We start from the raw sequence: 24357 nt of genomic DNA on the forward strand, positions 1-24357 counted from the left end.
TGAGGATATATGGCTAACCACGTGGCACGGGAGACCACCTCCTGGGAACACGAGGATGGTGGGCCTGGAGACCCCTTCTCCGGTCCAGCTCTGATGGCCTCTGCCCCCAGCGCAGAGGACGCAGGTGCAGCAGCTGGGCCCTGGCCAGGCCGCGTGTCCCGAAGGCTGGCCCCTGTGCGGGGCTGTCGCTGGAGGCTGGGCCGCTAAGAATTCTGCATTTGCAGAAGCGGTGCTCAACCACAATCTGAACAACTCGCACTGGCTCTCAGGGTGCGCAGCGGATAGGACTGACTCTCCCAAGGCAACGCCTGCTGGCAGCAGCTTCTGGGAGGGGCTCTGGCTTCTCTGGCTGGCTGTGAGTTTGGGCACATTAACTCGCTTCTCTGAGCCTCAATCTTCACGCCTGTGCAATGGGGCTATGGCAGCAAGTGCTTCATGAACTCACTGTGAGGAATAAATAAATTAATGCATGGCATATGGCGAGTGATAGGTTAGCTGCTACGCCCTACACCACATATGCATATATAGTGGGGTACAATGTATCATGTGTGCAAATACACATGTGAAACTATATACACGGGTAGGTATTGTATACACACCCTCCTCGAGTGACTTTCTTTTATTTTTATTTATTTTTAATTTATTGGGGTGACATTGGTTAATAAAATTGTGCAGGTGCACAAATCTGTGACACATCATCTGTGTATTGCACTGCGGTGCTCACCAGCCCCAGTCAAGTCTCCTTGCACCATTGTTTATCCCCCCTTTGCCCACCCCCACCCCCTTTCCCTCTGGCAGTCACCACACTGCAGTCCATGATCGAGGGACTTTCTAAACGACAAATAGCAGCCCAGCTCACTGTTGTGCGTCTTGCTTTCACTTAATTACACATTTTTTTTTTTTTATCCTCACAGGAGGCCATTTTTTTCCATTGGTTTTAGAGAAAAAGGAAAGGGGTGGGGGGAGAGCGAGAGAAACAGCGCCCTGCTGCGTCTCCAAGACTTCCTGAGCGGATCTAACCCGCAGCCTTCTTGGGTAGGGGAGGTCGCTCGAACCGACTGAGCCACACCGGCCAGGGCCTCATCACAGACTTTGAAGTGCTCCCCACCTGGGCGCACGTTTATCCAGCTCCGCGTGTAAGAATCCGCTCCGTGGCATTCCACAGGAAGGATGCGCGGTGAGTTGGCTCACCCTTCCTCTTGGATGCACTTGTGGGCCGTTTCCTAGGTTTGGTGCAATGTGGCCGCCAATGTCTTACGATAGAACACGATTTTAAATGCATAAGCTCTGACGCAACTGTTCTCTCCCTAAGAATTTATTATCCTTAGTCCCCAGCCCTGGAATCCACAGGCCACGCACGTCCCAGGCATTACGGTGGCAGACGTGCATCCCCTAGGGGACCTAGGGCCTAGCTCAGCACTTCCAACACGGCGCGCCCGCTGCTAGCCCCGCCCCAGCCAACTGAGCCCGCCCCCGGCCAGGCCCCGCCCCCAAGTTTCCTTCCCAGCAGGCCTCGCCACCCACTAAGCACACGGTCGCCCGCCAGGCCACGCCCTGTGGCCCCGCCCCGCCCCACAAGGTCCCGCCCCCAAGCCCTAGCCCCCTCGGCGTCCAGTGCGCGTGCGCGGGCGTCTCAGGTTCTGGGCCCCTGCGGCCGTGGCTCTTTTGTTTCCCTACCCGGGCCGGAGCCGGAGTCGGAATTCCCGTTGGCACCGAGTCTGAATCCTAGTCGGAACCGGGTTGGAGACCGGGTCCGGACCGGGTCGGGGAGGAGTGGGATCCGGATCAGCGGCAAGGCTGGGAGCGGGCCCGGCCTGCCCGATGGCGCGCGCCCCCAGCCCGCTGCCCCCGGCCCGCGCCGCCGCCTGAGCCTGGCCCGCCCGCTCGCCTGGCCCGCCCGGCCCGCGCCATGGAGCCCGGCCGCGGCGGCCTGGAGATCGTGGGCAAGTTCGAGTTCTCGCGCAAGGACCTGATTGGGCACGGCGCCTTCGCGGTGGTCTTCAAGGGGCGCCACCGAGAGGTGAGGGCGGCGGGCACCTCTCACCTGGGCTCCTGGCCCCACACCCCGGGGACCCATCACCCCCACGCCCCGGGGACCGTACTGCCTGGTCTCGTCCTGTGCTTTCGTGGACTAGGGGCGGCCTTAGAAGGGTTCTCGGCTTCTAAGAAACATCCCCTTGGGTTTTCAGAAGCACGACCTGGAGGTCGCGGTCAAGTGCATTAACAAAAAGAACCTCGCCAAGTCCCAGACACTGTTGGGGAAGGAAATCAAGATCCTCAAGGTGAGCGGGCACTGGACGCAGGAGGGGAGAGGTGGTGGGTGAGCCGCCCGCTCACAGGAAACTTGGGTTTCTGTCCTAGGAATTGAAACATGAAAACATCGTGGCTCTGTACGACTTCCAGGTAAGGCTTGCGCTCTGGCCGCGCTGTGGTCGTGGTGGGGAGGGAGTGTGTGACGGCCTCAGGCCCTGGCGAGGGTGGGGGGGGGCTCAGGTCCCGGCCAGCCCAGTGCCAGAGACCCCGTTTGGTGATGGATGGCCCTAGACTAGCGGCTTCTGTTCCGGGGAAGGCGCTGGGCCGTTCCGTCCGGCCCGACGGGGACCCGGAGACCCTGTCGTCAGGCTCGCTTCCTCTGGGCATGCTGGCGGAGTGCCCGCCGTCCTGGGCTGCCTGACGAGGGAGGGGGGCAGGGGCCACAGGCCGTGGCAGGGGAGATGGATCTCAGTCCCGGGCCAAGTAAGGCCCGGCCGTAGCGTGGCCTGACGTGCTGGCCCCGACCAGAAGTGCTGTCACCGGCCCAGGCCCAAGCTAACACAGCGGGCCTGGCCCACCTGCCTGGGCAGGCCTGCTGTTTGTTGACACTACCGCAGGGCCAGGCATTGGCCAGTCTCTCCCTGCGTCAGCCGGGGGGAGGGGAGGGGCCACAGGAGATTCCTGCTCGCCGGCGGTGGGGCCAGCCACCCCTGGAGGGCGGGCGGGGCAGGAGGTGGTTGCCTGTTCGATGAGGCCCCCTCAGGCCTAGGTGGCCCTGAAGGCCCCAGACAGGTTACCCCCGTGGGTTCCCAGGGCGTGGAGGTGGGGCCCCGCCGCCGTAGGGGCCCAGGACCCTAGATGTCTAGTCTGGGAACTTGGGAACCTGAGGCGGCAGATCTGCGAGCCAAAGTGCTGACTAATGGTTTTGAAACCTGTTTACGGAGCCACGGGACCAGCCCCTGGCTGAGGGGAAGTTCCTAGCCAGGCTGTGTTTTGGTGGCCTCCTGCCTCCTCCCCTGTTCTCTCCTCCCCCTTCAACTCGGGGCCGTGGCCGTGGGATCTATGGCGTGGCTTGAGGGGACGCAGGGAAGGCTGAGGTCCAGTGGGACAGCGCGTACCCGGCAGCCCACCGTGGAGATGCCATGTCCTGGGGCCAGGGAGGTGGCCCCTTTCCTCCACCACCTCCTCCTCTGTCCCCTCCCTCCCTCCCCCCTCTCCCTCCCCCTCCTTCCCTGTCCCGCTGGGCCGCACACCTGGCCGTGGGCAGTGCTGCTTCCTCCAGGGTTGGCAGGCCTGCGGCGTCCCCACAGGAAGTGCTGGGTGGTCAGCACGGCCTCTCCCGTCTCCCCTCCGCCGCTGGGTGGTTCCCTGAGTCCTGGAGCCCTGGCTTGGACCCGGGAAAAACAAACAAATGTCTTTTAAAAATAGGCACTAAGTGATTTGGCTTAAAAAACAAGTGAAGCAGGACAAGACGGGACTCGGGAAACGGTGTCTGTCTCCTGGGCCTGTGCCTGCGGAGCCCCATCTGCCCCCAGCGGGACAGCACCTGGGCCCGCTGTTCCTGGGTCCCTGCAGGGCGGCGCGGTGGGCGCCCCTTCCCGCCACACCTCCACCTCCGCTCTGCCTCCTGGAGAAGGTGCCTGTCCCTCCACGCGCCCGTCTCAATCCCTCGGTGATAGGTTACACCCCCTCCTCGCGAGAAACTTACCCCCAGTCCCTTCCGTGAGGTTAACACCTTTAAGCCCAGAGGTTCTGAGCCCAGACCCAGCTCCAGCGCTCTGGCCGTGCCATGCGGGCGGGCTATGTGTCCTTGGGCGGCTGCCCCGGCCTCTCTGTGCCTCCACCTCTTCCTCTGAGACGAGACCACGGAGCCGTTTGGCCGAAACTGGCCGCAGGAAACACTGCGCGAGTGTCAACTGCCGTTGCGGTTGTGGCTGCAGCCCTGTGGTGGTCCCTCGCCCCTCGTCCCGTAGCTGACCTTGCCAGCGCCCCGCCGATGGGACTCAAGGGCCCTGGCACGTCAGCGGTGCAGCCATGGCCGTCCTTGCCCTTGTGGGTGCCAGGTGTGCCCCCGCAGGGTCGACTCCTGGAAGCAGGGTCCCCGGGTCGGAGGGACGTGTGCTTTTCGTTGGGGACACGCAGCAGCGCCGCCCGAGGGAGCCTCCCCGCCACCCGCCATCTTGGTTCTGGATGCCCCTCCGCGAGGTGGGCGGCGGCCTCTCTCGGGCTGGTCTCCATGTGCAGGACGAGGGGGCACGGGGTGTCCCGCGGCTGGGTGGGCATCAGCGCTGCCCCTTGCCCTCTGCCGCGTTCTCGGAGGCCGACCCTGCCGACGCCCGGGCCCTGCGTCCAGCTCCCCGTGTGCTCACTCACCTGTGTGACCCGGGCAGGTCGCTCAGCCCCTGAGTGCCTTGGTGTCACCTGTGGAGTGGCAGACACTGAGCAGACACCCACCTGGAGGAGTGGTTGTGGCGGCCGTCTGGGTCTCTGCGTGCGGCGCCTGGCCTGCGCCTCGCTGTGTGCGGGCGGGGGCTCTGCGTGGCCGCGTCGGCGGGGAGGAGCCCCGTGTGCTGAGGAAAGTCCTTCCGGGTCAGGTGGCAAACACTCCCGTCCCACCCCCAGTTGTGTTTCGTCTGTTGAAGGGGTTTCACTCTGTCGGCCTCGTGGGGTCGGGACGTTTGTCAGGCCGGTGTGAGCGCCCGGAGTTGGGCCCCTGGGACTGTGCTCTGTTCTGAGGCCTCAGACTCGGGGAGGCAGCTGGAGCCCCCGGCCTCCCACCGAGCAGAGCGCATGGTCTCAGCCCGTGTGCTGGGCCGTGTCCGCCAGCTCTTGCCCGGAGATAGCAGCCACCGCCGGTTAGGGGCTGTGCAGCGAGGACCAGCCCGGCCCGGTATGCCCTGGGAGGAGGACCGATGGCTGTGGGCCTGGCCCACAGGGTCCCCTCGGCGCCTGAGGCCAGTGCACCGTCCAGAGCCCACTGTGCTTGTGAGTGGCGGCTGGTAGGGGCCTCAGTCGAGGGGAGAGTCGCCCTCACTTTGGGGCCTCAGGCACGGTGCTCACCCACGGGTCCCCTGCTCCCTCGGCGCTGGGCCATTGGGATGCAGGTGGTGCTCAAGGCCCGAGGCACCAGGGTCCAAGGCAGGGTCCCGGGAGGGAGTAGGCCCAGGGATCTGGCAGCTCTGGACCCTGCAAGGTCGTATTACTGTTTCTGCTGTTTCTTTTGAACTAAAATTTTGAAGTTTAACGCGCAGCAGATAAGGCGGAACACAGGGGACAAATAGCTCAGTGAGGTGGCTCCTGCGTCCACCGCTGAGGCGAGAACTAGAGCTCGGTTGCCCCGAACGCCTGCCTCCCAGGGACCCCCGCCCGCTCGTCTGCCACTCCAGGGCCCGGTGCGCCCACGGCGTGTCGCCCTCAGCGTCACGGGAAAGCCGTGTCGTGGGCATCCCTAGGTGGTGCCCGGGACAGGGCTGCTGTGGGCGCTGCGTCAAATCTGCGGCGTTGCTGGGGTGCAGCTGGGGTGGAGGGTCTTGCAGGGACTTGTGGACCGCCTTCTGTGGGGTCACGGCTCGCACTGTGAGAGGGGTGCCTGCTTCTCCCAGGGTGCAGGAAGAGGGCCGCAGGGGGCAGGCTGGTCTGCCAGTCCCCAGGAGCTGCTGGTAGGCCCGCAGCTGAAGGGGACTCCCCGAGGAGGCCAAGGCCCTTCCCCTCAGGGTGGGCCAGCGTCTGTTCCCTCTGGGAGCCAGGAGAGGCCAGCTCTGTCCCTGCTGGCCTGTGGCCTTTGCCACCTTCCGGAGCCAAGGTGGCCAGCTGCAAGCAGTTACCGAGGTCAGCACCTGCCTGCCCACTGGGCCAGCCCGGATCACCAGACAGTGGGCTCAGCGGGGGGGAGCGGGGATCCTATTAAGCAAAGCACCTCAGGGCCCCAGCTGGGCAGCCTCCTGTGCTCCGAGGCCGGGGCCAGCCCCGCCCCGGGGCCCCGAGAGGTGGGTGGGCTCCATCTCATGCCTGTGAAGGCTTTGCCGCGTCGGCCCTTCCTGGGGGCTGTGCAGGGGACGGGTCAGGACTCCGGGGCGGGGCCCGCCCAGCTCTGTCCCTCCCTGGCCAGCCGTGTGACGAGGCCGGTGCCGCAGGCCCTCTCACAGCCACCTCCTCCCCTCGCAGCTGAGCTGCCATCCTAGGGCCCCGCATGTGGGGCTGGGGTGTCGGCAGGGTCTGGTGGGCCCATGCCTGACCACCCACCCCTGGGTCCCCTGTCATGGTGGACGGAACCAGCCCCCCGAGGAGACCCTCCCGGGAGGTGAGCCCTCTCTGGGACCTGCCGTCACTGGGACGCGGAGTCTCGGCCCTTCAAGGGTCTGTACTGAGTCCAGACTGAGTCCCAGGGGGCTGGCTGGATGCCCACTCAGGCCCCGTTCAGTCCCCAGGGAAGCGTGTGAAAACCAAATTTAGCGCTGGTAGGGGCAGGCAAAGGGGGGACCTGAGGCCTGTCTGGGTTCCAGGTGGGCAGCGGGCCAGGCAGGGCAGGGCAGGTCAGCTGAGGCCAGCAAGGTCGTGGTGACCTCTCCCTCCTAGCTGGGGGGACCGGAGAGCTGCCTCCCGGGGAGCGGTGGGGGACACCCAGCCAAGCGGTGCAGTGGCTGCCTGGCCCTAGGAGGGGCCCGGGTGCGGAGCCCCCTGCCGAAGCGTCCAGCCACCTGGGACGCCGCGGGCCTCCCGTTCTCCTGACCTGGGCTTGGTGTGTGTGGGCTGGGGCTGGTCAGGGGGTGGAGGACACGCTGCAGCCGGCCCGGGAGTGTCCTCGCTCGTCTGCGCAGCACCCTGGGCCTCTGGGCTGGGGGGGTCAGCACCCCGTCCCCCGAGGGCCCAGGCCACAGCCGGGAGGGACCTTTCCAGGCCTGTGCCCTCTCCCAGGGCAGGGCCTCCGGGGTCTCCCCAGGCCTGAATGCTGCGGTCTCTCCTCTGAGGCTGCTGACCCTCCACACCCCAGATGTCTGCAGGGCCCAGGGCGGGGGGCGCTCGAGGTCTCTGCTGAGTGACCCACTGTGGCTCGGGGATGGAGGTCAGAGTGAGGAGGGCAGGCTGCACCCCCACTGCCCATGTGGCCAAGAACCTCAGGTCTCCTGCTCACTAAGGGGCTGTGTGGCCCTAGGAGGCCTTCTGGGTGGGCCCCTGGGGGTGACAAGTGGGGACCGCTGCAGGGAGGGGTGAGCGCCTGGGCTGGGGGATTTCCAGGAGCAGGAAGCCAGCAGAGCTGTGGGGCGGGCCCTGTGGCTTCTTGGGCACAGAGGGGACTCTCGTCACTCTGCTGCAGGGACCCCCTTTCTGGGGAGGTTGCCCTGGGTTCCGTGGGCGCCCCTGGGTCTGGGGGCCGTGATGCGCGCCTTCCAGCCGGCAGCCCCCGAGCTCTGTGGGTGCCCCTTGCAGTCCTGGTGAACGGCTCCTTGTGGGGGCTCGTGGGGGTGGGCGCTGTGGTTGCTATGTTTTGCCTGCCTCTGTCCTTGTCACTGTGCCTGTTCTTGCCCGTCCTGGCTGGGTAGGTGAGTTTGGGGCTTCCCTGGGGCGCTGACTGTTGGGAGGACCCACAAGAGCTGGGGGCGCCTTGGCCTGGTCCCCACTGTGCCTGCCGCCCAGCTGTGCGGCCAGGACCCGGGGCTCAGCCTCACGGGGTCTCCTGGAGCTCGCTGCTGAGGCGTAAATTTGGGGGCACGCTCAGCACCTCGCTGGAGGTGGCCATGGTCAAGGTGGTGGCAGGCAAGGGAGCAGGTGGCCTGGGCGTCTCGGTCCCCTGGGTTATTTCTGGGTCTCTGTCTCCGGCACCTCCCTCTGCCGGATCCTCTGTCTCCCTCTGACCCCGCCTGCACCCTGCCCCTGTAGCCCGGCCTCACCCCATGGGTCCTGGGTGATGGGGGTGGGGTACCTGCACCCACGTTATCTCTCCCCCACGGCCGGCCTGGAGGTGCGGGCTGGCAGGCGGGGCTGGGAGCGCCCGGACACTCTCTGCTGCCGGGCAGCCAGGCAGGGCTGACATCTGCCTTTGTGGACAGAACCACCCCCCCGCCCGCTGCCCCCCGCCCCCCCCCCGCCCCCCCCCCCCGGCTCTGCGTCCCTGCTGGGCCACGCCCCAAGTGAAGGGCCTGGGAATGCCAAGTGGGGCATGCTGGGGCAGGCCTGCCTGTCCCAGGGGCGCCCAGCTCAAACCCATGGGGCTTCAGTGTCAGCCTCACACCCCGAGCACACCCCACATCTCAGCCCGCTCCCAGGGTGTCTCTGCCCTGGGCACACAACCCCCTCTGTTAGTGGGGCGCTGGGGGCACGGGGCGGGGCATGGGGGCCAACATCTAACATCCGCATGGTCTCTGGGGGCTCCGTGTCCCCGCGCTCGCCCGTGGCGTGTGGGTGTGAGGCCAGGTGCTGAGCTCCTGCGGCCCCAGCAGGGGCCTGTGGTCCTGCCAGGTGGGGAGCAGGGGCATCCCTGGGGCCGGAGCGGGGCGGACCGCGTGGCCCAATGCTGGGCATCCACTCTCCCCTGAAGCCTGCCGAGCAGTGTCCCTCCTGTCGTGCCCCCTTCCCTCCCCAGGACCCCACGGGTCTGGGTGCTTCGAGGGCTTCAGGGCCGCTCACAGGCCCCTCCCCTGGGGGCTGGAACCAGCAGCCACCTGTGGAGCAGACACCGTGGGCTTGGGCTTGGGCTTCGTGCCATGGGCCCAGAGCTGCTGGCGCTGACAGGGTTTGGGGCCCCCTTCCTGCTAGCAGAGCCCCCTCAGCGAGGGAGACCCTGCCTGGGGAAGAGCTGGGGGCCGTCGGTGGGAGAGCAGAGTGGCTCCCACCCTGCCTGCCCCTTGCATGTGGCCCCTCGGCCCTCAGTCTTCTCCCCAAGGCCTGGAGGTGGCGGCCTCAAGGAGGAAGTGTCCAATGGCCGGGAGGCCTGTGGGAGGCCCAGGGCCTTGTGGGGGGGCCTGTGCATAGGCACGGGGCCTCTCCGTCTCCTGGGGTGGACTGAGCTGAGGGTGCTGGTGGTGCCCCGCAGCTGGCCTGGCTGGCAGTGCCGACCTCCAAGTCTAGGGGCATCTTTCATTCTGGAGGCCAGACCCCAGAGCCCAGCAGTTTCCTCAGTCTGAGGTCAAGGCCTTCACACCCTGGCCATATCCCCTGTCCATGGGGCTGGGTCTCCCCCTAAGTGGGTCCGCCCAGCTAGGATGCCTCACTCTGAGCAGCAAGCTGAACCCAACCAAACCTCAGGGCCTGGTCTGACCCTGACCCTGACAGAGACCTGGGTAACTAAGGGCCACCCCTGAAGGGTGGGGTCCTCACTCCATGCTGACACCTCTTGGGGACCTCACAAGTGAATGTTCTGATTGGCTGCTGCTCTTGTCACTCAAGCAAATGAACTCAAAACCAAAACACTGGAACTTACTTGGCTGTCCGACGGACGTCCTGTCTCCCAGCCACTGACCTCCTGGCCAAGCCCTGGCATGCAGGCCCCTGGGCACTGGGTGTCCACGCTCCCTGGCTGCTCCTGCCTGCAGCCCAGGTGGCGTGCTCAGGGTGCTGGCTGTCCAGGTCCCACTGGGACAAGACAGGCTCCCCGGGGGGCTGCCGGACGGGGGCACGGTGAACCCGCCTCAGCTCTCAGCTCTCATTGCTTCTTCTGTGTCCTGCAGGAGATGGCCAGTTCCGTCTACCTGGTCATGGAGGTGAGTCCCTGCAGGCCCAACTGGAAGGACCCTTGTCACCAGGGGTGGGGCAGGCCACACTGGGCCATGAGCCTGTGGGCTTAGGGCCATAGCCCTGGGCACCCCAGTGGCCACGGCCGGTGCCTGAGGGGTGGAAGGTGCCCCTGTCACCTCTTCCAGCATGGGTTGCAGGGGACACCTGTCCCGGGGAGGGGAGATGACCTCGGGAGCCAGGCACAGGGTGGGGGGACCTGGGCAGGCTGGGGTGCCCGCCTGCTGAGCAGGCCTGTTGCTGGTCTCTTGCAGTACTGCAACGGCGGGGACCTGGCCGACTACCTGCACAGTGAGTGGCGTTGCGTGCCCGGGCCCGTGTTGACCCCGCCTGCGAGGTGGACCGGCATGCACCAGCTGTCCGGGCGGGTGGTCCAGTCAGCTCTGCCATCCCTGTGGCGCCTGCTGGGAAAGATAGAAGGGGGGCCAGAGCCATCGGGGATCCTCTGAGTGGCCTTTGGACCTACAGGGTCCCTGAGTGCCAGCCTGTTCAGAGCACTCTAGGCCCCAGTGCAGCCTGCTCGCTGCGGAGGGTGGGTCTCCCCCTGGGGCTGCGCTGCAGGTGGGGATACAGCCTCTTCTGTATCCTGCTGCTGGGCTCAGTTTTTTAGCCCCTGGATCCTTCAGGGTCAGCCCCAGGGCTCGCTGCAAAGCTGCAGCCTGGGGACTTGCCCTGAGCAGGTGCTGAGGAGTGTCAGAGGGAGACAGGAGCAGGTGGGCGGGGCAGCAGCAAGGGGCTGTGGGTGGGGAGGGGCCACAGATCAGGTCAGAGCTGGGTGGGCGGTGCGAGGGGACGGCCCAGGGCGACCTTAGGTCAGGTGGGTGATGCTGGGAGGGGAGTGGGCCTGTCCAGCAGGGAGGCCCCTGCGGCCCCTGTGCCACTGGGGGAGCCGCACCCCTCAGCCCCATCTCCCCGCAGCCATGCGGACGCTGAGCGAGGACACCATCCGGCTGTTCCTGCAGCAGATCGCGGGCGCCATGCGGCTGCTGCACAGCAAGGGCATCATCCACCGCGACCTGAAGCCCCAGAACATTCTGCTGTCCAACCCCGGCGGGCGCCGTGCCAGCCCCAACAACATCCGGGTCAAGATTGGTGAGGCCGGTGGGCGGGGCCGGCGGGCGCCGGGAGGCGGGGGGCCGCAGCTGACCTGCTCACACCTCTGTCCTCATCCGCAGCCGACTTCGGCTTCGCCCGCTACCTGCAGAGCAACATGATGGCAGCCACGCTCTGTGGCTCCCCCATGTACATGGTAGGTGGGCAGCCCCCAGCCCCGCTGCGCCCCCCACGTCCACAGCAAGCCCCACCATGGCTCCTCTGGGGGGGGGGGGGTTAGCCCGTCTGGCTGTCCCGTTGTTTCCCACCTCAGCTATGGTGATCCGCGGGCACATGGCTGGTGTCTGTCCTGATTGGCTGACACCTGGCTGGTGTCTGTCCTGATTGGCTGACAAATGGCTAGTGTCTGTCCTGATTGGCTGGCACCTGGCTGGTGTCTCTTCTGATTGGCTGGCACCAGACTGGGCACACTCGATGTCCGTCCTTGCCTTGGCCCTGACCCGTATTTCTGCCGCCCTGCAGGCCCCCGAGGTCATCATGTCCCAGCACTACGACGGGAAGGCGGACCTGTGGAGCATCGGCACCATCGTGTACCAGTGCCTGACGGGGAAGGCCCCCTTCCAGGTGAGCGAGCCTCAGGTCGGAGGGGGGCCGGCGGCCTGACCCCACCCTCCCTCCCTCGCGAGAGGCGGCCTCCCCGCTGCCCCTCCGCTGTCACTTCCAGGCCGAGGAGGTCTGGGCGCCGGCTGGCTCCGGGGCACACCTGTGTGTCCATGGCACGCCTGCATCAAGTTCACGGCCCCTCTCCTGCCCGTCCCAGTACTGGTGTGACCCACTGAGTGGCGTCGGGACCCCCAGCTCGGGCACACCCCACGTGTGGGAAGCAGGGGCTTGCCCTGTGGTGGGACCGTGCCCTGTGGGCCTGTCGTGGCCAAGTGGGGCCCCGGGCGGCTCCTGGCTCTGTCGCCAGCTTGTCCGACACAGTCTCCCGTCTCCTCCGTGGTCCCTGCCCGCACGGCAGCCCGGGAGGGTGGACACTGGCCTGCTGCGCCCCGACCGGTGCCTGGTGCTCCGCGGCACTCGGGGAGGGGACAGCGGACGGCGAGCATGCAGGTGCGGGTCCTTCCCGCGGCACACTGCCCACGGGGAGGGCCGGGCCTTCCAGGGGCGGGGCACAGGTAACTGCCCGATTCCAAGAAGCAGAGAGCCAGTCGCACCGGGTGCCTGGAGCCGCCCAGGCCCAGCCACCTCTTCAGACAGAGCGCGGCCGCGGGGCTGCCCTCCATCGGCCCCCAGCGCCTGGAGGTGCGCCAGGGCGCACGGCCCTGGCCGGCGCCACCAGGGCGCTCACACCGCTGTCCCCCACCAGGCCAGCAGCCCTCAGGACCTCCGCCTCTTCTACGAGAAGAACAAGACCCTGGTGCCCGTGTGAGTCCCCTCCCCCGGCCGCAGCCCCACCCCCCGCAGGCCCCCAGCCGGGCCGGACCGGGCCGGGCTGACCACTCTGTCCTCTGGCCCCACCAGCATCCCCCGGGAGACCTCGGCCCCGCTGAGGCAGCTGCTGCTGGCCCTGCTGCAGCGCAACCACAAGGACCGGATGGACTTCGGTGAGCCCGGCCCTGAGGCCCCCACCCCAGGGCAGCCTGCGGCCTGTCCCCGTGGCGCAGGCCGGGAGACCCGGTTTGCAGTGGGAGCTGTGCTGGGAAAACCACATCTGGGGGGCGGGGGGCCTGGCCAGAAGTGCTGGAGCCCAGTTCTGTGTCTCTGCCGGGCTCGGTGCCGGCCGGGACAGGAGGCGAGGCCCGCCGGGCCTCAGTGAGGGGTGGCCACTCTCCCAGAAACCCCCGGGGTCGGGGTTCTGAGGTCTGGCCTCCCCTCTCCTCCCGCAGATGAGTTTTTCCGCCACCCTTTCCTTGACGCCAGCGCTTCTGTGAAGAAGTGTGAGTCCCTGGGGGCCCCGTGCTCCCCGCCCCCCAACCCCCCTTCCCCTGGGCCGTACCCCCGCCCAGGGGGTCAGGGGTCCAGATCCTCAGCCCCCTCCAGCCCGGGTGCAGCTGGCTGGGGGGTGGAGGCTGCTCTCCTCGTTGGTCCCTGGGTCTCTGGGTGTGGGGGGCAGCTGTCTGCATCCCAGGCGGGCCCACAGGGCGGGAGAGGTGCTGACTGCCCGCCCCCGCAGCCCCGCCTGTGCCCGTGCCCTCGTACCCGAGCTCCGGCTCCGGCAGCAGCTCCAGCAGCAGCTCCACCTCGCACCTGGCCTCCCCGCCAGTGAGTGCCTGGGGGTGGGGGGGGGTAGCAGCGCCCGGTGACTGCCCCCTGGCCCGAGGCCCAGCCTGGGTGTGGCGTCTCAACGTGAAGGGGGGAGGTGGTCCCTGGGGAGAGGAGCGGGCAGGGCCCTGGGCAGCACCCAGCTGTGGCCAGGGTCTCAGTGGCCTTCTCTCTGCCCCCAGTCCCTGGGGGAGATGCAGCAGCTGCAGAAGACGCTGACCTCCCCGGCTGACGCTGCCGGCTTCCTGCAGGGCTCCCGGGACTCGGGCGGCAGCAGCAAGGACTCGTCCTGCGACACCGATGACTTCGTCATGGTCCCCGCACAGTTTCCAGGTCGGGTCCCTGCGGCGTGGGGTGGCGGGGCGGGGGGACCTGTCCCCACCTGCGGACCCTCGGTGGCTCTCAGTGGGCTTCTGGGAGCTAACCCGCCCAGTCAGCTTGGCTGCAGGGTCAAAGCCAAGTCCTGCCCGGGGCCTGTGGGTGGTCGGAGGACCCAGCCCCAGCCTCTGCACCCCACCCTGCCTGATTCCCCTCCAAGCACCCACGTTGCCTTCTGTTGTTTGGGCGTGGAAAGCCGTTCTGGAGCACCCACTCAGACTCCTGGGATGGCCTGGCCCCCCACAGCCCTGCCCTGGGGTCCTCGGTTCCTCTCATGGCCCTGGACGCTGGCATTTCCCAGGCTGGGCTGGGTCGGAATGGGCCTGGGTGTCCCTGGGGGCAGTGATGGCCCGGGCTGAGCCTCAGGCCACATGAGGAGGGCAGGGGGAAGACAGGCGGCTGTGGTGCCCGGTCTGCACTTGGCCAAAGACAGGGGAAGACAGGACTCTGGGATCTCTCTCAAGAGTCCTGCTGTCCAGGCAGGCAAAGGGATTTCCCAGTAGGAGTGACAGAAGTGGGGACACAGTACTGGTCCCAGCCTTGCCTGTCCCCTGTCCGCAGGTGACCTGGTGGCCGAGGCAGCCGGTGGCAAGCCCGCCCCGGACAGCCTGATGTGCAGTGGGTAAGCTCTGCTCAGCCGCTCCCTGGCAGAGGAAGGCGCGGGCTGCTCCCGGGGGTCAGGCAGCTGGGAGGCCCGGCTGCTGTGCCCAAGCAGGGTGGGCCGGGAAGAGGCCAGGGCCTGTGTAGACTCCTGACCGCCCCCCTGCTCTGCCCTGCCAGGAGCTCCCTGGTGGCCTCAGCTGGGCTGGAGAGCCACGGCCGGACTCCATCTCCATCCCCACCCTGCAGCAGCTCCCCCAGCCCCTCGGGGTGAGTCGGTGGGGGCTGGGAGTGGGCCCCCCGGGGCTCATGGGTGGTCCAGCGGAGGGGACTGTGAAGGGGTGTAATCCCCGGGGTGGGCAGCCGCAGGAACCACCGGGGGCCAGTGCCACCAGCGCCCCTGGGCCCACAGGCCAGGCGGGCATCAGCCCCCGGTGCCCGCGGAGCCTGCCATCCTCACCCGCCTTCTGCAGTGCGTCCCACAGCTGGTCCTGAGCAGAAGCCCCCAGGGAACAGAGTGGGGAGGTGAGCTCCTGGCCGTCCCGGGGCCTGCCTCCAGTGACCCCTCCCTGTCTGTCTGCCCGCACAGCCGCGCCGGCCCCTTCTCCAGCAGCAGGTGCGGGGCGTCTGTCCCCATCCCGGTGCCCACACAGGTGCAGAACTACCAGCGCATCGAGCAGAACCTGCAGTCGCCCACCCAGTTCCAGACCCCACGGTGAGTGGGGGGCCCGGGGCCAGGCCTGGGCGGCAGTGAGGACCCCGCTGCTGCTGCCGCCCCCTGGAGAGGTGCAGGCGGCCTGCACGGCGTGGCGCAGACGGGCGTCCGAGGTTTATGGCATCTGTCTCCTGGAGGCCAGCAAAGTGGGGGTGTCCAGCCCGTGGCCCAACACAAAATGGTAACTTTACTTACAACGTGAGATTCTTTTTGTGATTGCGTGTCATGATGACACGTCAAACACATGTGTACACTCTCGCCATGTGTACACGTGCACGGCTTCAGTTTCACGGTGGTGTGCGGCTTTCGGCGCGTTCTCTCCCCGGCGCAGGCATAGAACTGCCCCCATCTGATGCCACATGCGCTGGTGGTGACGCAGAGAGGCGGCGATTGTCGACACTGTCTCAACCTGCCACCTCAGTGCCGGGCGTTCAGTGCTGTCCAGGGCCGAGGCGAGCATTCTCACCTGGCTGCTGGAGGTGCTTGCAAACCTCGGCGGCACCTGGCACGTTGCCCGTCTGCCTCGCCTGCAGCGGCCGCCGAGGGGGCTGTGGACGGGCCCAAAACTTGCTGTCTGCTTTCCTGTCCACTAGTTTTCATGGTAAAAGTAAGCGAAGTCCCTTGCCTATTATTTTTGTAATCCCAACACGGCTTCCACGACGTCTCAAAAGAGAAATTAGAGGTGAAGGAAGACTGTTCAGTGAAAAGCGGGCAGACGACTGCTTTTGTGTTGAGGCAGACAGCAAGGCACTGCACCTCGCGTGTGGGGAGTTTGTGCGTGTTTTCAAGGACTAGGGTTTGGAAGGTGTTCTGTGCAAAAACGTGCCGCCCCGTTCAACGGGTCCTGGGGACAAAACAGTGGAGCTGGAAAGAAGTCTGTTCTCGACAAGAAGTTTTTCAGAAACCTGCAGCTCGGTGGACCCCACCCACCGTCAGAGCTGGGTGCGTGGGAGCACGTGCGCGATAGGAGCAAAGTCGGGGCTGGCGCCGGTGGCACCCTCGTGAAGCAGCGCGGAGAAGGCGCGGCTGCCGTCGCTGGCCCTGAAGGACGGGTGTCTCTGACTCGGCTGGTCCCGCTGGATGGAGGCCCGGCCAGGGGAGCTGCAGAGACGGAGGGTCGGCCAGAGGACGTCCGGAGAGCGAAGCTGCGGGTTTTCGGTTTCGTGCTTTGGCAGCGGGTGTTCGCGCCGATGCCACGGACACGGCTCGCTGGCTGTTCTCGTTGGAGGAGTTGGTGGCGGAGATGCTGTCGCTGAAGAAGTGGGTGGTCGTGCCGCTGACAGAAGCAGCCACGTCCGGGGGTGGGCGGGCCTGAGAGAAGCGCGTTCCGGGCCGTCTCTGTCCGTTGTCACTTTGTCTGCTGCCGCTCCTCCCGCTGGCCTGGCGCCCCGGGGTGATGCAGGGGAGGGAGGGGCCGGCGAGGGCGACAGGAAACAGTGTGGTCGCCGCCCAGACCGAGGTCTGTGAAGTGTCATCGAGTCGTACATCGAGGAAACTCCGTGCACAGAGGCTTTAAGAGTGGGTGACGTCACACAGATCCTCCTCGGGACTGAACTCCGTGGGAGCCGAGGGGCCGCGCCGGTGCCCGGACTTCCTTCAAAGCCCTGGGGCCGACTAGGGCGATGTCACTCGCTTCTTGGAGGTGCGGTGGCCCCGTCCGGGCCACACGTTGGACAGACTTTGTGATCTGCGACATGTTGTGCAGCCGTTTGTGGTATCAAAGCACAAATTTGTGCCGGAACTCGACCATCAAAACTGGCTTACAGCTCCGGCGTCTTTGGTGGCGTCGTCCGGGTGAAGCCGGCTCCTCAGCACCGAGCTGCAAACCAGAGCAGCGGTGCAGGCGAAGCCGGAGCTCGGGCGAGCTCACCCTGGGGCAGACAACTCCACGCGTCCCCGTCTCCCCCGCCCCCCGTTAGCTGACCACAGCCCCGTGAACGGCAAAAACCACGCCGCCTTGCTTTTCGGTTGGACGCAAGGATTGGAAGACAGACTCGAAGATTTCTGGGAACAAACCACTACTTTGCTGTGTTTGTGGCTCCTTTCCGGTCGACGCGAACGCGTCACCGGCCGACTCCCAGGAGGAGTGCGCGGACCTGCGCCCCGACCCGACGCCCCGCCCGGAGGGAAGCGGGGCCTGTCTCTTCGCGGTCGCGTCTCCCCAGGGACGGACGGGTGCCCTCGCCTCACGGCCGTGCCTCCCTCGTGCCGCCGCTGCCTGGCGGCGCCCGCATTTGCGAGCAGCCCTCTTCTGGAGCGGACACGCCGAGAGTACAGTCAGGGCCAGCGTGTCGGAAGAGTGGCTGGAGCGCTCGCTGGGACCTGCCGCCACTCCTGTCGCGCCAGACGCTGGTGGGCGCGTCTCTCGAGTGTGGCCTCGCACCCCCGCCCGTCTGGCCAGCGTGGCCTCTCGTGCTTCCGCAAGGAAAACGCAGGGCACGTCGGGGGCGTTGTGCCACCTAGACGCGGACCCTCCCTGCCTCGGTGGTCGCACACGGGGGGCCTGCCTGACGATTTTGAGAGATTACCGAAAGGGCCGCCGCCTAATTAGGGTCATCTGTTGCGTGAGGGCCTTTTTTCTTCCCTGGTGGCCGGTGTCACGGACACTGCATGGGCCTCTCTTCTGCTGAGCAGCTGTCGTCAGCGCTTGTGAGTTTGACGTGCGGCCCAGAGACGCCGAAAGTTTGGACCCCCCGTTCCAGGTTTCTGGCAGCTGTCTGCCAGGTGTCAGTAAAGTGTGCGGGGTTCAGAGAACCCATGTTTTCATGGCGAATTTCAACAGAAGAAACGAGAGGACGAGGGGGCATCGTTTCTGTAACTCACAGAAGGCCCCGTGGGCTAATGGGTCGTCCCGGCAGGCCCCTCGACCCCGGGCCTGAAGGTGCCCCGGGGGGGCCCCCACCTCCCAGTGGACGAGCCGTCCGGCCGGGCTGCGGCCTCACCTCCTGCCTCCCGTCCATGTCCCCAGGTCCTCCGCTATCCGCAGGTCGGTCAGCACCAGCCCCCTGGGCTTTGCACGGGCCAGTCCGTCGCCCCCATCCCACGCCGAGCACGGGGCCGCCCTGGCCAGGAAGCTGTCCCTGGGCGGCGGCCGGCCCTACACGCCGTCTCCCCAAGGTGGGTCCTCGTCCCTCAGGTGGGGGCAGCCCCGGAACCGGCACGGGGCTGGGCATCTCTGCAGGGATGGGCCGGGGGGCGGGGCCTGTCACCCCCACCAGGCACTGACCGCGGCAACCCCTCTTGTCCAAGTTGGAACCATCCCCGAGCGCGTGGGCTGGAGCGGGGTGCCCTCCCCACAAGGAGCCGAGATGCGGGGTAGCAGGTCCCCTCGTCCAGGTAGGTGCGGCCCCAGCCCTGGGCGTGATCATGGGTTTGGGCAGGGGAGAGGGGCCCAGGCCCGCACCTGGGGTGGCTGTCTTTCTGCTCTCGAAGTCTTCCCTCCTCGCAGGCAGAGGGCAGGTAGGAGGGGAGACGGCTGTGGGACCCCAGCCTCCCTGCACCTCCTGTCCATGCTGTGTGACTTCGGGCGGGCGTCTCGCTGCTCTGTGCCCGTCGCCTCGGGTGCACAGTGCGGCGCCGCCTCTCAGGTGGCCGAGAGGGTAACAGCAGTGTGCGGGGCAGGCCTGGCAGCCCCCCAACCTCAGTGACCGGGTCACCCTGTCCCACCCAGGCTCCTCCGTGCCTGAGCACTCGCCCCGCACCGCTGGGCTGGGCAGCCGCCTGCACAGCGCTCCCAACCTGTCCGACCTGCACATCGTCCGCCCCAAGCTGCCCAAGCCCCCCACGGACCCTCTGGGGGCTGTGTTCGGCCACCCGCCGGCCAGCCCCCCGCAGCCGCCCCACGGGCTGCAGTCCTGCCGACCCCTGCGTGGCTCGCCCAAGCTCCCCGACTTCCTGCAGCGGAACCCCCTGCCCCCCATCCTGGGCTCCCCTACCAAGGTAACGGGCCCCCGGGTTTTAGTGGGTGAATGGCCACTTCTTCCCAACCCCCGCGTCCACAGGACACAGGGGCCCCCAGATCCAGAGGCAGTGCCCGCAGTGCCGAGTCTTGCTGGGTCGAGCTTTATGTTCCCGTGACAGAGACAGGTCCCCAAAACCTCAGCGTCTGCTCTGTGGCCCTTAGCAGAGCAAGTGTCCTGACCCTGGCCCAGTGCCCCGCAGCCCCAGGGCGCCCAGGCCACCACCACCAGGAAACTGTTCAGTCTGTGCCCTGGGCACAGTGAGACGGGACCAGAACCTGCAGCTGCCCTGTGGTGTGGCTGTGTGGGCGTAGGCCCGTGTGCGCACATGCGTGTGAGTGCACATGCGTGTGCGCTCCATGTGTGGGGCAGTGCCCTCCGGTCCAGAGGGGTGTGGCGGGGGAGGCGGGGCTCTGGGGCTCTGGGCCGGCTCGGTTCTCAGCGCCCCGCCTCCCCCAGGCTGTTCCCGCATTCGACTTCCCCAAGACGCCCAGCTCCCAGAACCTGCTGACCCTCCTGGCCCGGCAGGGCGTGGTCATGACGCCCCCCAGGAACCGCACGCTGCCAGACCTCTCCGAGGCGGGCCCCTTCCAGGGCCCTGGCCTGCGGCCCGCTGAGGACGCCAAGGGCCCCTTCGGCAGGTGCGTGGGCGGCCCTCCCCGTGTTGTCCCTCGTTCAGTCCCTCTGGCCCTTCCGGGCCTCTGTTCGCTTGTCCATCGCGCGGCGACAGTGGCCGTCGGGCGTGTGCGGCTCTGTGCCTCGCGGCCAGCGAGCTGGGGGAGCCAGCCAGGGGGGCGGGCCGCCTGCCTCTGGCCCCCCGGGGCGGCTGATCGCTGCCCCTCCCCTCGCCCTGCAGGTCCCTCAGCACTGGCCGCCTCACCGACCTACTCCTTAAGGCCGCGTTTGGGACACAGGCCCCGGACTCGGGCAGCTCCGACAGCCTGCACGAGAAGCCCATGGAAATCGGTGCGCGGGCAGTGTGGGCTGTGGGGTGGGGGTGGGGGTGGGGGTGGGAGGGGCATGGTCAGCGGGGGCGGGGCGAGGACCCGAGCACCTCCTCTCGCTCCCACAGCGCCCTCTGCTGGCTTCGGAGGGAACCTGCAGCCCGGCGCCCGGGCTGGGGGCGCCAGCAGCCCTTCCCCGGTCGTGTTCACTGTGGGCTCGCCTCCCAGTGGGGCCACGCCGCCCCAGGGCTCCCGTGCTAGGATGTTCTCAGGTGAGGACCGTCAGAGCGCCCCTCGCAGGCGGGACAGTGCTCTGTATCCAGGTGCCCTGAGATGGCCTTCTCGTGGGGTCGGGAGTCCTGGGCCAGGGGCCTCCCCGGGCTCCGTGCAGGCCACACAGACAGGCCCCGCAGCCCAGCCTCCGCACGCGGCGCCCCACCTGCAGCGGCGGGGTGGGGCGAGCCCCCCACCGTGGGCTCCACTCAAGGGGGCAGAAGGAGTGTAAACCATACCCAGCCCGTCCAGGGGGGTGGGACCGGGGTTCGTGTCATAGAGTCCAGGGGACGGGGCAGCTCACGGGGAGGCGAGAGTGCGTCTCGAATAAGGACGCCTCCCCCACAGTGGGCTCCTCCAGCTCCCTCTGCGCAGCCAGCGCAGCCTCTGCCCGCCACCTGGCGTCTGGGGCCTGCAGCGAGGCCGCCCCCGAGGCCCTGGTCCCTGGCCACTGCTGCAGCTTTGCCGACACCGTGGCCGCCAATCTGGAGGGGGCCGTGACCTTCGAGGCTCCTGACCTCCCCGAGGAGACGCTCATGGAGGTGAGGGGGAGCTGGGGGCGCCCCGGGCTGGAGTTTGTGTGCCTCGGGGCGGGACGGGGCCCAGGGCAGCGTGGGATCTGAAGGGGGGGGCGGGGGCGGAGCAGCGGCCCCCGGGGATCTGGCCCTGCGGCCCCCCCGAGCACGCCCATCTGACCCCCACAGCAAGAGCACACGGAGATCCTGCACGGCCTGCGCTTCACCCTCGTCTTCGTCCAGCACATCCTGGAGATCGCCGCCCTCAAGGGCAGCGCCAGCGAGGCGGCCGGGGGCCCCGAGTACCAGCTGCAGGAGAGCATCGTGGCCGACCAGATCAGCCTGCTGAGCCGCGAGTGGGGGTGGGTGTGCCTGGCGGGCCGCAGGGAGGCACCCTGGGGTGGGGGGCCCCCAGCCACCTGACACGCCCGCCTGCCTCCCGCCAGCTTCGCGGAGCAGCTGGTGCTTTACCTGAAGGCGGCCGAGCTGCTGTCCTCCGCCCTCCAGACCGCCATCGGCCAGATCCGGGCGGGCAAGCTCTGCCTGTCGTCCACCGTGAAGCAGGGTGAGTGAGGGCTCCCGAGCCCCCCAGCCCCGGGAGCGTGGAAATCGGGGACCGGGTCCGAGTGGGTGGGTGACCTCAGGGAGGGCCGGGGAGAGCAGCCAGCCCGGTGGGGGAGCGGCCGTGTGTCCGGCGCGTGGCGAGGGGCCTGCCTCAGCGCGGCCGACGCCCCCCCGTGCAGTGGTCCGGAAGCTGAACGAGCTGTACAAGGCCAGCGTGCTGTCCTGCCAAGGCCTGAGCCTGCGCCTGCAGCGCTTCTTCCTGGACAAGCAGCGGCTGCTGGACCGCATCCAGAGCGTCACCGCCGAGAAGCTGATCTTCAGCCACGCGGTGCACACGGTACGGCCGGACCCCTCGGCTGGGGTGGGGTGGGACACCACGCAGTCCCCCAGCTGCCAGATGGCCTGGGGCCCCTCCGGGCCCAGCGGGCTCTATAGCCCAGGCGCATCCCTGGCCACACCCTGCCTGAGACTCAGTTTCCCCAACTGGTGGGGATGAGGTCTCCGAAGGCACCGGTGCCGGCTCCTGGTCTGCTCACGTGGGGCAGCTGAGGCTTTGGGGTCCTTCTGCCCAACGAGAGCAGCCCAGAGGCAGTGCCTGTTTCTGAGATTGTCGATTAGCGTAGTGAAAACGCACAGCGGACAAATGTTCTAGCAAAGTCTGCCTCCCCCCGGGGGTGACCCCTGACTGCCCTGGGGGGTGGGGTAGCTGCTGGTCCGATCTGCAGCCCCTGGCTGCCCGCGGCCACAAGGGCAGCCGTTTAGACGCCCCGTGCCTCGGGCCACACAGGTGCAGTCGGCTGCGCTGGACGAGATGTTCCACCGCCGGGAGGACTGCGTCCAGCGCTACCACAAGGCACTGCTGCTCATGGAGGGGCTGCAGCAGCTGCTCGTGGACCAGGCGGACGTGGAGAACATCGCTAAGTGTGAGTGCTGGCTCGCCCGGAGGGGCAGGGGCAGGGGCAGGGGCCACGCTCACCGGCCCTCCTCCCCGCAGGCAAGCTGTGCATCGAGCGGAGACTCTCAGCCCTGCTGACCGGGCCCTGCTGACCGGCCTCTGTGCCTGACCTCTCAGGAGCCTGCCCGCCAGGCCCCAGCAGCCGGACCTTCTCCACGGACCCCATGGTGGGCTGCCAGGGACAAGCCTACAGCCTGGGGCTCCCAGTGCTGGGGGAGCCCAGCCTCCCCACCCTGCGTCCAGAGCCAGGCGCCCAGGCACGGCTGCATCCTGGGCCTCGGCTGGCGCTGGAGGGCCCACACGGAACCTCAACCCCGGCCAGTCCCCTGACTGCTTCCAGGGCAGGTGGGGACTTATGAGCAGCCCCCCACCCCGGCCGTCCAAGCCAGGGCCCACTCAAGCCAAAGCCTCCAGACCAGCCCAGGGCCCGCCCAGGCACAGGTGCGGGCTCCTGGCCCCTTTCCTCCCTGAGACCACCACCCGGCTTTGTGAATCACCGAGCACTTTATGCAGGCGGACTCGCGCCAGGACCGCGCGCCCAGGGCCGGCCGCTGCCCCGGAGGCGTGTGTACATACCGTATACATATATACATATATAAATAGCCCGCTGTGCCTGCTGCCCGGCCCCGGGAGGCACGGCGTCTTATTTAAACGTTCTGTTAGGGACACGCCGGACGATGTGCCGCGCTTCCTGAACGCAGAGCAGACGTGGCAGTCTTTCCCACTCACGCGTAAAATGTGTCTTATTTTTCTGCAGCTCTTTGTTCGTGTAAAGGAGAAGACCCGTAGGTGTCTAGTTAGGACATTTTGTTTTGGAAGGTGGGGGGACCCAGAGCAGGCAAGTGCGCCTGCGTGGCCGGCCGGCCTGCTGTCCCTCCCAGCCGGGGCAGTGGGGCCCCTGCCGAGAGGACGGTGGGCAGGTGAGGGGGCGCGTTGTGTGTGCGCAAACACCTCATCCAGCTTTCCCAGTAGGTGTCGATGTCAAATGCCCCCCCCTGCCCCCCCACCAGGTCCTGGCCCCCATTAAAGGGGTCAGAGGGGCCGGGGAGGGCCGAGTTCCCGGCTCCAGGGGACTTCTCTGGTCTGCCCAGCTCTGCTCCGCCCCCCCGAGTGCCCCCCGGGAGTGCGGAGGAAGCCTGGCGAGCCCAGGCACCCGGCCAGGGATCCCGGGGTCTGCGCCCCGTCAGACCTGCGTGTTTCTCTGCAATACTTGAATATCGCCCTGTGCCGGGACTTCGGAGCGGCCCAGTGACGCTGTCTTCTCATCACCGGTGACGTTCTATTTTTCCTGCTGCCCAGGACATGTTCCTATTTATTGCTTTGTGGTCGGCTGGACTCCAGGTCTGCCGGGAGGCTGGCTCCTCGGGGGCGGGGCCTCCTTCCCAGCCCCTCGTGTCGTGGCGCCGAGTGTGTCCCGTGCGCCGCCAGCCAATCCTGCTCTCCGTGAGAGAGTTCTCGGTTCTCAGTCCACTTCCAGAAGAATTTTGTGTGGTTCCCCTCCCCGCCCCATGCCAGTTGTGTTAAATTGTGTAATATCCACTCAAGGAAATAAACTGTTGGAATTGTTGAGTTGGTGTTTGCCACTGGCGTTCTCGGACCCGGCACCTGCTTGCTCCTCCCTGCCCCCCCGCCCCCCCAGCCCCAGCATCCTGCCCTCCTGCAGCAGCACCTGGGTTGGCCCTGCACACAGGCCGGCTCGGCTCGGGGAGCAAACCCCCAGGGCACTGCTGGGGCCCCGTGGCCGGTCCCCTGACTGTGTCCCAGCAGAATCTGCCCACTGGGCCCTGGGGGACACCTGCCTCTCTGGGTTCTCCAGGGGTTCACCCAGGAGGGGAATGCGTGTCGTGAGGTGACTCTTTGTACAATTTCAAGGAACCGGCGCCAGACTTTGCACGGCAACCACGCCTTTTCCGTCCCTGCCCGATCTCCCCGCACCCCCAGCAGCGCCGTGAGCCTCTGTGTCTTCACACGCTGTTCGCAGTGGGTTTGCACATCCGCGGTGATCAGTGACCTCCACGTCTTTTCACGGGCTTGTCGCCATCTCTGAACCTACATTTTCACAGAAATGTCCATGCAAGCCCTTTGGCTGTTTTGTTTTTTTTTTTTAATTGGGTGGTATCTCCAATGTCGAGTGGTACGGTTTGCATTTTTTTCA

General features: G+C 67.1%; 1 protein-coding gene across 2 annotated transcripts; it reads left to right on the plus strand.

Moving 5' to 3' along the window:
* The first annotated feature begins 1620 nt into the window (after positions 1–1620).
* Positions 1621–23769, plus strand: ULK1 (unc-51 like autophagy activating kinase 1). Of its 2 annotated transcripts, none has more exons than XM_045844949.1 (28): positions 1621–2020; positions 2190–2282; positions 2362–2403; positions 9918–9950; positions 10236–10272; positions 10900–11073; positions 11157–11230; positions 11557–11658; positions 12404–12462; positions 12559–12641; positions 12924–12974; positions 13211–13299; positions 13482–13632; positions 14239–14299; positions 14458–14547; positions 14867–14992; positions 17961–18109; positions 18242–18328; positions 18663–18931; positions 19411–19592; positions 19808–19917; positions 20024–20167; positions 20517–20710; positions 20873–21045; positions 21130–21248; positions 21427–21584; positions 22035–22170; positions 22242–23769. In XM_045844949.1, the coding sequence occupies exons 1-28, from the start codon at positions 1910–1912 to the stop codon at positions 22292–22294; spliced, it is 3150 nt and encodes a 1049-aa protein (XP_045700905.1). In that variant the 5' UTR covers positions 1621–1909; the 3' UTR covers positions 22295–23769. The 2 variants fall into 2 exon arrangements, with proteins under 2 accessions (XP_045700905.1, XP_045700913.1); XM_045844957.1 differs by having other exon boundaries at positions 13551–13632.
* The last annotated feature ends 588 nt before the right edge of the window (positions 23770–24357 follow it).

The sequence above is a fragment of the Phyllostomus hastatus genome, unplaced genomic scaffold (genome assembly GCF_019186645.2).
Source record: "Phyllostomus hastatus isolate PE091 unplaced genomic scaffold, TTU_PhHast_1.1 phas_contig_1162, whole genome shotgun sequence".
Classification (NCBI taxonomy): Eukaryota; Metazoa; Chordata; class Mammalia; order Chiroptera; family Phyllostomidae; genus Phyllostomus; species Phyllostomus hastatus.